The sequence below is a fragment of the Notothenia coriiceps genome, unplaced genomic scaffold, assembly GCF_000735185.1.
Source record: "Notothenia coriiceps isolate Sejong01 unplaced genomic scaffold, NC01 NC01_scaffold00010667, whole genome shotgun sequence".
Taxonomy (NCBI): domain Eukaryota; kingdom Metazoa; phylum Chordata; class Actinopteri; order Perciformes; family Nototheniidae; genus Notothenia; species Notothenia coriiceps.
In genome coordinates, this window is record NW_011343368.1 from 5,681 (window position 1) to 15,851 (window position 10,171).

At 46.2% G+C, this 10,171-nt stretch overlaps 1 protein-coding gene across 1 annotated transcript; it reads left to right on the forward strand.

Moving 5' to 3' along the window:
• The first annotated feature begins 808 nt into the window (after positions 1 to 808).
• LOC104946140 (sodium-dependent neutral amino acid transporter B(0)AT3-like) lies at positions 809 to 9,511 on the forward strand. Its single transcript, XM_010771901.1, has 9 exons — positions 809 to 1,135; positions 2,005 to 2,145; positions 2,254 to 2,391; positions 8,064 to 8,245; positions 8,330 to 8,440; positions 8,519 to 8,631; positions 8,706 to 8,834; positions 8,928 to 9,084; positions 9,293 to 9,511. The coding sequence occupies exons 1-9, from the start codon at positions 994 to 996 to the stop codon at positions 9,509 to 9,511; spliced, it is 1,332 nt and encodes a 443-aa protein (XP_010770203.1). The 5' UTR covers positions 809 to 993.
• The last annotated feature ends 660 nt before the right edge of the window (positions 9,512 to 10,171 follow it).

Here is a 10,171-nt window from a genome sequence, read left to right on the forward strand (position 1 = left end):
TCCTAACCATGAATACCATATCAAACATGTAGAGCAGCAAATTAGCCAAAAGAGGGAGACATCACATTGATACTGAGGCAAAATGGCCAAGTGAATCCGATTTAACAAAGCACCACAAACGGAGCAAGCGAGAATAAACTGCATTTGATGGATATATTTGGATTCACCACTACCAGCAGCTGGTACATATACAGTAAAAAAAGACTGTTAAACACCTGAACTAAGAACATCCATAACATTCACCTGTTTGTAACTTACAAATGATGTATCACTTGTACATAGACCCTCATGGCACTACTTCTATTCTATTTTATTGTATTTACTTGCACTATTGTATCTGTTTTATTGTGTTGCACTGTTGGAGGAGCTTGGGACCTAAGATTTTCATCGACAAAACTACACTGTAGCTATGTACGAATGACAATAAAAAAACCTTGAACACTGAGAGAAAGGAAAAAATCAGTTTGTGTCTGTCTACTTTGCTGTGTAAGGAAGTGTTAGTAATTGTATGAAGATATGGCTCCATCAAGAAACAGCGTTCATTTTGTCTATTGTATTGACTGCATCCAAACAGGTCACTTAAGGCAAGTGTTACATTGAAACAGCATCAGCAGGGTATCCATTATTTTAGGCTTAGCACACTCCCATTTCTGAAGAAAAAAACAGGGAAGTTCAATCACAAAATCATTATGCCTGATTTTTTCCCTCCCTCTCCCTGGTTAACTTGACTTCTTCATAAAAAAACAATAAAATAAATCTGTAACTTTTATGACGTGAAAGGACAGTAGGACAGACCTAGTGAGTAAGACAGAGGACGAGGAAGTGCACTGGACATCACCTAGACTATACAAGGCAGTATATTTTTACATACACTGAGCTGAGATCAGGAGAATTGTGGACAGATACAAATATATTCTAGTGTTTGTTAGGAATAGGAGAGTTGCACCCTTGCAAGAGAAGCGGAATTTTGCTAAACCTTTTTACCAGCTAAGGATGGGCAAAACAAAAGACTCTGAGGTGGAGGAGAGACCCAAATGGGACAACAAATTTCAGTACATGCTGACATGTATCGGCTTTGCAGTGGGACTTGGAAACATCTGGCGTTTTCCTTACCTGTGCCAAATCTATGGAGGAGGTAAGATTATATGATTCTATCAGCACTATATGTGCTATATGTGCAATATATATATATATATATATGCCGTTAATAACTGTGCAATATATACCTGGCTGCTAAATCCTAAGAACTGTTACAGGATGTGTATTTTGTAAATGGTGTAACTTTTTTGTTTTTGTATTATATTTTTTATTTTTACTTTAATACTTTTTAATGTATGTAACATATGTAACATTAAGCTGTCTGTGGCTCTTTTTCTGCTGTAACAACGTACATTTTCCCTCTGTGGGACTAATAAAGGTATTCTGATTCTGATTATCAACATTATATTTCCCTGATCTTAAATCACACAATAGTTTAATTTTGTTTGCTTTTCAATTAACTTTATACCTCGTTTTTTTCCCAGACTATTCAATACAAAACATGAGATACTGAATTAATTGAAATAAATACCTTAGATTCTCTCTTCACAGCATTTATTAGTCATTAACACATGGACAAACAGTCATTGTCACATTGGTGAATCTTATCTGTGTATGGTGAATGGGGTTATCATCACAGATTTGTTTCGGTCAACTGACCCAATTTCTGTATTTACTTTCTCATAGTTCCTAGTTAGATAGTTTGTGTTGTCGCAATAGAATACCAAAGAATCTAAGTAAGAGGTAAGAAAACAGTTAATTCTGTACATTTCTTTTTCTCATGTTTTTCTGGACGTCCTATTTTTACTTATTTAGCATGGCCTGAACTATCCCCTGTTATGACCATTATGATTAGATGATAAGAAAGTAGTTGTCCACTGTTTCACTAAGATCTTTTGCTGTGTTGATAAACCTAATTTATCAGACGGTCCTATCTGGCTCTAATTGTGCAGTATCTGTCTTCAGGTGCATTCCTCATCCCCTACCTGATAGCGCTGGTGTTTGAGGGCCTCCCTCTGCTCTACCTGGAGCTGGCTATAGGACAGAGGCTCCGCATGGGCAGCATCGGCGTCTGGAACTCCATCTCACCGATGCTGGGGGGACTCGGTGGGTGGCCTAGAATTATAAGGGGAATTTAGGATTACTTGTCACATTTTTCAATATTTTAAGAGCTTTTTATCAGTATGAAAAATGTAATTTATTCCCTGTGTGTAGGAGTTGCCTCGATGATAGTGTCATTCCTGGTGGGCATTTTCTACAACACCATCCTGGCCTGGGTGCTCTGGTACTTCTTTCACTCTTTCCAAAACCCCCTGCCCTGGAGCAAGTGCCCGGTCAATGCTAACCTCACAGGTAAACTACATACGTTACTGTCACACACTAAGAAAGCTACTACCACAGTGGTAGAAATATTGCCTATAACGATATATAAAAAATACAATGTATCAAATTGGGTTTGAGATAGTGGCGTAATTATAAAGCAGTTACAAGAGGACTCATCAGGCTCCACATTGCATTCCATGTCAAATGTAATGAGATAATGGCTGTTTTTTTTGTTTTATGGCCCAAAGAGATTCTTCAATACAACATTAAATAACTAAAAGGGAAATCATTGAGCACAAACTTCCGACAATGCTATCTCCATAAGTGAAATATAATGTGTATGACTCAACATTTGATGGGTTTTTATCTTGGCTTATGACAAACCTTTCCTACAAGTTTCAGCATAATGGAGCCATTAGTTCTATTTCGTATATGGCTTCGCCCTCTAAGGCTATCGCTATTGGGTAATCCCCCCTGCGCAGCACTGAAAACACTTGTAGTCCACGCCCGCCCGCAAGGTGGGCCCCACCCTCGGGCTCCCTTCCGGTATAAATAGGAAGGAGGCCCGACAATCAGCTCCCTCTTTTCTTCAGCACCCCGTTACTGAAGCACAAGAGACACTTCAATTGCAGAGTAAACATGAGTAACAATTGTGTGAGAGATTGTCCCTCATGTGGCTCTTGGTTCATAATGACTTTTCGCGGGTGCAGACGTTCAGGAGTGACCCGATCTGGCCACGCTTCTCAGCCATCAGGAGGTTCCAGGAGGGGGCGGCAGCGAACCCGAGGACCCTGAAGGCTCCAGTGGCCACATTTGTTCCCCTCACCTCTTGGTGGAGGGGTTCACAGATGCTGGTTTTCCAGCCGGCCCCTCTCTGGAGCCGAGCCTGACGGCGTTTTTTTGGGGTCAGACAGGCCAAAATAATCGCCGGACGTCGCCCTACGTTGAGCGCCCTACGTTGAGCGCCCTACGTTGAGCGCCCTACGTTGAGCGCCCTACGTTGAGCGCCCCCAGAGAGAGAAAAAGAACGTCTGCTGCAGCCGCGGCGTCCACACTGGCCACAGCGGCAGCAGAGGCCGCAAGCGGAGAGACGCCCACAGCAACCGCCTCAGCGTCAGACTCGCCCTTCGGCGGCTGCAGGGGCTCCGTCCCACGTCTCCGCTCCCCCGCCTCCCCAGAGACAGCGTCTCCCGGCGGCTAGTCAAAGGGGAGTGAGGCTCCCCCGCTCCTGGTCTGCTCTACGAGAGCCTCCGAGGAAGCAGAGCCGGTTCTGACGTTCTGGGGGTTGTGAGTAAAATAAAGTGTGTTCATTTTTCAACTTTTTGTACTGAGTCATCAGTAACAAGTGTTTCTCACATATCCCCCCTGTGTAAGCCAGCTGCCTACAACTATCGGTTACTAGCCAGCAGGGCTCGTTGCAAAAGCCTGCAGGTTTTAACCTCGGTTAATAACCTGCAGAGCTCGCGGCATTCCTCTGTCCGAGATACGCCTCCTACACACGGTCATAATAAACCCATGAGCGCCGTTATAACGCCTCATGTGAACAGCACTGCACACACCTCCACTCATCCCCTGAGCGTCTACGTGCCTCATGATGAGAGCTGGAGTGAAACGCAGCGTGTGGAGGCTCCCTCGCAGCCCTTTCGCCTCACGGGCAGCGGTGGCGAGGGCAATGGTGTGCTCGTCACCATGACGACCATTACATCACATCACAGAGAAGCCAGAACGGGGGAATGACAGGGCTCGCAACAGAAGCCTGCTGGTTTTAACCTGTCGGTTAAACTGTCGAGCTCGCTAATTAAGCCAGTTGCCACTGACCTGTCGTTAGCAGGGCTCGCTACCAGTGTTGGGCAAGTTACTTCCAAAATGTAATATATTACATATTACTTATTACTCTCTTTTGAAAGTAATAAGTTACATTACAATATTACTGTCTCTGAAATGTAATGAGTTACACTACTTGTTAGTTACTTTCACCAAAATAACCGCAAAAGAATAGCTAGCAGTGGCGGCCGGCCCATAGGGGCGCCAGGGGCGCCGCCCCCCCTCTTCCCACATGTTTGATTGTCATTAAAAATTAAAAATAAATAAAAATATATATTTCCAAAAAATATATTTTTAAATTTTTTTATTTTATAGGTAAATATTATATAGTTGGTATCAGTCAAATGTATAATCTACAATAAAATCTCGTTTAAAATTGTTTTACGATGTCTAAAGTTACTGATAAGTCACATGTTTCCTGCCTGGCCGCAGCGTGTATCATNCCGGGCTTGCTTGCAGAAGCCTGCTGGTTTAACCTATCGGCTTAATTAACGTGGCAGAGCCTCCGCTAATTACGTCGGGCTGCCACTAATCTGTTGATTAAGTAGACAGCAGGGCTCGCTGCAGAAGCCTGCCGGTTTTAACCTCGGTTAATAACCTGCAGAGCTCGCGGCATTCCTCTGTCCGAGATACGCCTCCTACACACGGTCATAATAAACCCATGAGCGCCGTTATATATAACGCCTCATGTGGGCAGCACTGCACACACCTCCCCCGCGCAGCCCTTTCGGTCCAAGCCCACCTTGGGTTGCCTCCCACCCTGTGTAAACCAGCCGCCTATAACCTGTCGGTTAATAGCCAGCAGGGCTCGTTGCTAAAGCCTGGTTTTAACCTGTCGGTTAATACATTTCAGAGCGCGCTAATTAAGCCGGCTACCACTAATCTGTTGATTAGTAGACAGCAGGGCTCGTACACACGGCCATAATAAACCCATGAGCGCCGTTATAACGCCTCATGTGGGCAGCACTGCAAACACCTCCATCCATCCCCTGAGCGTGTACGCGCCTCATGATGAGAGTCGGAGTGAGACACAGCGTGTGGAGGCCCCCGTGCAGCCCTTTCGGTCCAAGCCCACCTTTGGTTGCCTCACGGGCAGCGGCAGGGGCTCTGGCGTGGCTCGTCACCTAGACGAGCAAAAACACATCTCGAGTACAGCAGCGCGTGTGTCTGATGGACAGATGGATGAGCAGGCTGATCAGCAGAGGATACGTCCTGCAGTTCGCCTCCCCCCCCCCCACAGTTCAATGGGATACAGGAAACACTCCTGTCCTCCCAGAAGCTATGTCTTGCGCTCCAATCAGAGCTGCAGGAACTCCTGTTGAAAGACGATATTTCCAGGGTTCCTCAAGGGGAAGAAAATCAGGTGCTGGAATGTGTTCACCAGGACGACTGGTTCACTTCCACCTGAAGGATGCATACTTCCACGTACCCATCATCCCGAAACAAAGGAAATTCCCGCGTTTCTCATTTCAGGGAATATCAGACCAGACAATAGTCTGCCGTTCGGATATTTCCTGGCACCTCGCATTTTTGTGTATAGAAGGCTGGAGCCACTACACAGAGGAGGGATGAGTGTGTTTTCCTCTGGACGACCTGCTATTTGCTGGCTCGCTTTACAGACGTTACATTTCCTATCGCATCTGTCAAAGCCTGGGATTTCATAATGAATTGGAAGAAAAGCTGTCCTCTTCCCTCTCAGACAATCGTTTATCTGGAAATAAACTCAGCCAGCAGAGCACGGCTCTTGCGGCAGTGAGTGGAGAAACTGACAGCTCTCCTCTGGCGTGTCACAAACCCGCACAGCCCTCTCCGTGACGCAGCTGCTCGGCGTTGGCGTCAGCTGGTGACGTGGGGATCCCCCTGGGTCTCCCCCACAGGAGGAGTCTCCAGAGGTGGTTCATTCGCCCGCTCGTCGACCCCGTGCGTCAGAGGTAAATTTGCTGGAGCTGTTCTCCGGTTTGGGAAGTATTCTAGCACTTCGCCCTGTTGCTGTACAATCAGACATGTGTTGATTTGCACAAACAGCAGGCCACGGCAGCCTACCTCAATCGCAAGGGAGGAGTACGATCTGCGCAGCTTCTGAACGCAGCCAGGCGGCTGCTGTTCTGGGCGCGCACACACGTTGCTCTCCGTCAGAGCAATGTATATTCCCGGCGAATTGAACAGAGGGGCTCGCAGAGCGCAGCAGCCGTTTTATGCGAGGAGTACGGAGACTCAGACCTGTGTCACGCACACTGGCGGGTCAGTGGGATTTGGCTTTGGTGTTACGCACACTAAAGCAAAGCCCCATTTGAACCTTTAGACCAGGTTCCCCTTAAACTGTTGTCAGCCAAAGTAGTATTACTTTTGGCTCTAATAGCAGCGAGAAGGGTGAGTGATTTGTCTGCTCTCTCTGTGGTCTCCGTCATGTCTCCGGATCCAAGGAGATGGCAGTTCAGCTGTTTTACGCCCTGACCCGGCTTCATGCCTAAGGTCATCACAAGCTCTTTTAGAGTCGAGAGTGATCACCCTAGCTGGCTTATTCCCCCCTCCTCACAGGTCGGAGGAAGAAGCCACGTCTCGTCTCATCTCCTCTGTCCTGTGCGCGCGCTGTCCTGCTAGTGGCGCGCACGGCTGCCTTGCGCCGTTCTCAGCGCCTGTTTGTGCATTATAGAGAGCGCTCGATCAGGCAGCCTCTGTCTGCACAACGCCTGTCACACTGGCTGTGTGAAGCTGTGTCACAGGCATATGTCTCCTCATGGGGTGGATCTCCCGGAGAACATCAATGCGCACTCACACCAGAGGAATGTTCCTCCTCCACGGCTTTGCACGGAGGAATGTCAGTGGAAGACATTTGCACTGCTGCATCTTGGTCTCCCCCCTGTTCATTTATTCAATTGTATTTAAGGGATGTCTCTCATTCCTCTCTGACGCACCCTGTACTGAGTGGCCTGTCAGAGTGAGTGACGTCAGGGATCCAGCTGTGCGCCTCTCTCCTGCCTCTCGGCACGCAGAGAGCTGCTGTTCCCCCTCTTTTTGTCACTGGGCAAAGTATGACCTTCGTTTCTACTTTTTCACAGCAGCAGGTATGGATTGTCGGGCCTCCTTCCTATTTATACCGGAAGGGAGCCCGAGGGTGGGGCCCACCTTGCGGGCGGGCGGGCGTGGACTACAAGTGTTTTCAGTGCTGCGCGGGTGCGCAGGGGATTACCCAATAGCGATAGCCTTAGGGCTACGCCAATAATCATAGAAGCTGGAGTTACAGTAGGTAACTTCAGTTTCAACCAAACAATCCAATCAACAAACCAACACAATACCAACTAGTATGACTCTCTGAGAGCACTGTACTTCGCCAAGTCAAATTATGGATTCTGTTGGAGGGTCCCAATTCCTGTGTTGTGAAGTTGTTCTTCCGACTTTGGTGTGTTTATGAGCTTAGATTCGAAAAGTGAAAACAACACGGAGTGCTGTGTTTAATTGCTCAGAACCATCAACCCTACATTTACTTTCGTCATGTTTCTGCACAATATCATATCAACTCTGAAACCTCCAAAACCTTGACCAAAAGTCGTCATTGTTGTTCCGAACTAAATTGGTGTTGCCATAGATGTTATCAGTTGGGAACTCATTTGTTTTTATATCCTACACCACATGAATGCAGTACAAATGCACATTTTCATGTTAACGAAACTGATGAACAATTTGAGGATCCCCTCCAAAATGTAGTGGATTATTACTTGGCCAATGACACACCCTACCACAAGGTTTCCTGAAAGTTGGGACAGTAGACTATCTGTTATCCTACTGGCAAACAAATCAACCAAGCCAAATACATTACCTCCTTGGCTGGGACAAAGGCCAATGCTGCAATTCTTTTTCACTAATGTGCATCTTTACAGGCTATAATGAGGAGTGTGTGAAGAGCACTCCGGCGAACTACTTCTGGTACCGTGAGACCCTGAACATCACACCTGACATTGAGACCAGCGGCTCCCTGCAATGGTGGCTAGTCATCTGCCTGGCCAGCGCCTGGTCTGTGGTCTACATCTGCTTTATCAGAGGCATCAAGTCAATAGGGAAGGTCGGTTTTCCTGGGAAAAAAATAAAAAAATAAAAACAAGCGTCACCAAAAGTTAAAGATGGCTGTATTGTTTGTATGTTTCAGGCTGTGTATGTGACAGCCACATTCCCTTACCTGGTGCTGACTATTTTCCTAATCCGGGCTCTCACTCTGCCGGGATCTACTGATGGACTGGTGTACCTCTTCACTCCTAAAGTGAGTGTGTTGCTACTAAAGGTGATGTCAAGAGTACCCGACGGACACAATGAACTGATGTGTTGACTCTGTCTGCAGTGGGAGATCCTGAAGAACCCTCAGGTGTGGCTGGACGCTGCCACTCAGATCTTCTTCTCTCTCTCAGTGGCCTTTGGAGGTCTCATAGCTTTCTCCAGCTATAACGAAGAGAGGTAAGGACTAGAACTCACTTGACTCACACATTTGAATGACTTGTGTGACTTGTTTCCTCTTCTTTGTCCATTAGGAACAACTGTGAGAGGGATGCTGTTGTAGTAGGAGTAATAAACAGCGCCACATCTCTCTACGCCTCCATTTCCATCTTTGCCATTCTGGGTTTTAAAGCTACAAACGGCTTAAATTCCTGTCGCAATGAGTATGTACACGTATATATTCAGTGTCATTCTTAAAAAATGGTTTCCTTCAATTTGATAGCAATAAGGCAGTTATTTTTTTATTCAATCTGCAGAAACATCATGTCTCTGACAAACCACTTTGAGTTTTCGGACCAGAACATAACACTGGAGAACTATAATGACTGGTTTGAGTATTTAAATCGCACATCTCCAGATGACTTGGCCAGTTTGAACATAAAGCGCTGTGAACTTCAAACATTTCTTGACCAGGTACAGTTAGTATGAAAACACAGCCAATCTCACATATTGCATTATTTTTGCTTGAGTGTGTTTTTTTCTTAATTTCCCTCTTCCCTTAAATCCTTATCCTCCTTTTGCCACCCCTTCCCTTTCCCGGAGTGCAGTACATCCTCTGCTGGTACAGTCAGTTCATGTTTACTCCTTCATTTCTCGCCTCTCTTTCATCTTCCTCCCCCAGAGCGCATCGGGTACCGGCCTGGCTTTTATTGTGATCACCGAAGCAGTGATAGAGATGCCAGGCTCGCAGATATGGGCGATACTGTTCTTCGTCATGCTCTTCAGCTTGGGTCTCTCCTCCATGTTTGGCACCATAGAGGGAGTCCTGACGCCCATCAATGACCTCAAGCTAGTGCCAAAGTGGATCCCTAGTGAAGTCGTAACAGGTACCTGCAAATAGAGCTGTATCTCAATATTGTGTTGGATATCTTAATATAGCGTGTAAAGTGTTGTCTTATATGGGTTTTAAAGATTGCATTATAGTATATATATGGTACCTTCTAAGTTGTTATTATTGGGTCTGGGGGGGTCCTAAAACCCTAGGGTTAAACCCTAACCCTAACATGTCACCCATCTCCTTCACATAGAGTTGATCAGGTTGTTGATTGTGGCCTGTGGAATGTTGGTCCAATCCTCTTCAATGGCTGTGCGAAGTTGCTGGATATTGGCAGGAACTGGAACACGCTGTTGTATACGCCGATCCAGAGCATCCCAAACATGCTCAATGGGTGACATGTTAGGGTTAGGGTTTAACCCTAGGGTTTTCGGACCCCCCCAGACCCCCCCAATAAAGCAAAACTGCACGTTTCAGAGTGGCCTTTTATTGTGGCCAGCCTAAGGCACACCTGTGCAACAATCATGCTGTCTAATCAGCATCTTGATATGCCACACCTGTGAGGTGGGATGGATTATCTCGGCAAAGGAGAAGTGCTCACTATCACAGATTTTTTCAGATTTGTGAACAATATTTGAGAGAAATGGTTATTTTGTGTATATAGAAAATGTTTTAGATCTTTGAGTTCATCTCATGAAAAATGGGAGCAAAAACAAAAGTGTTGCG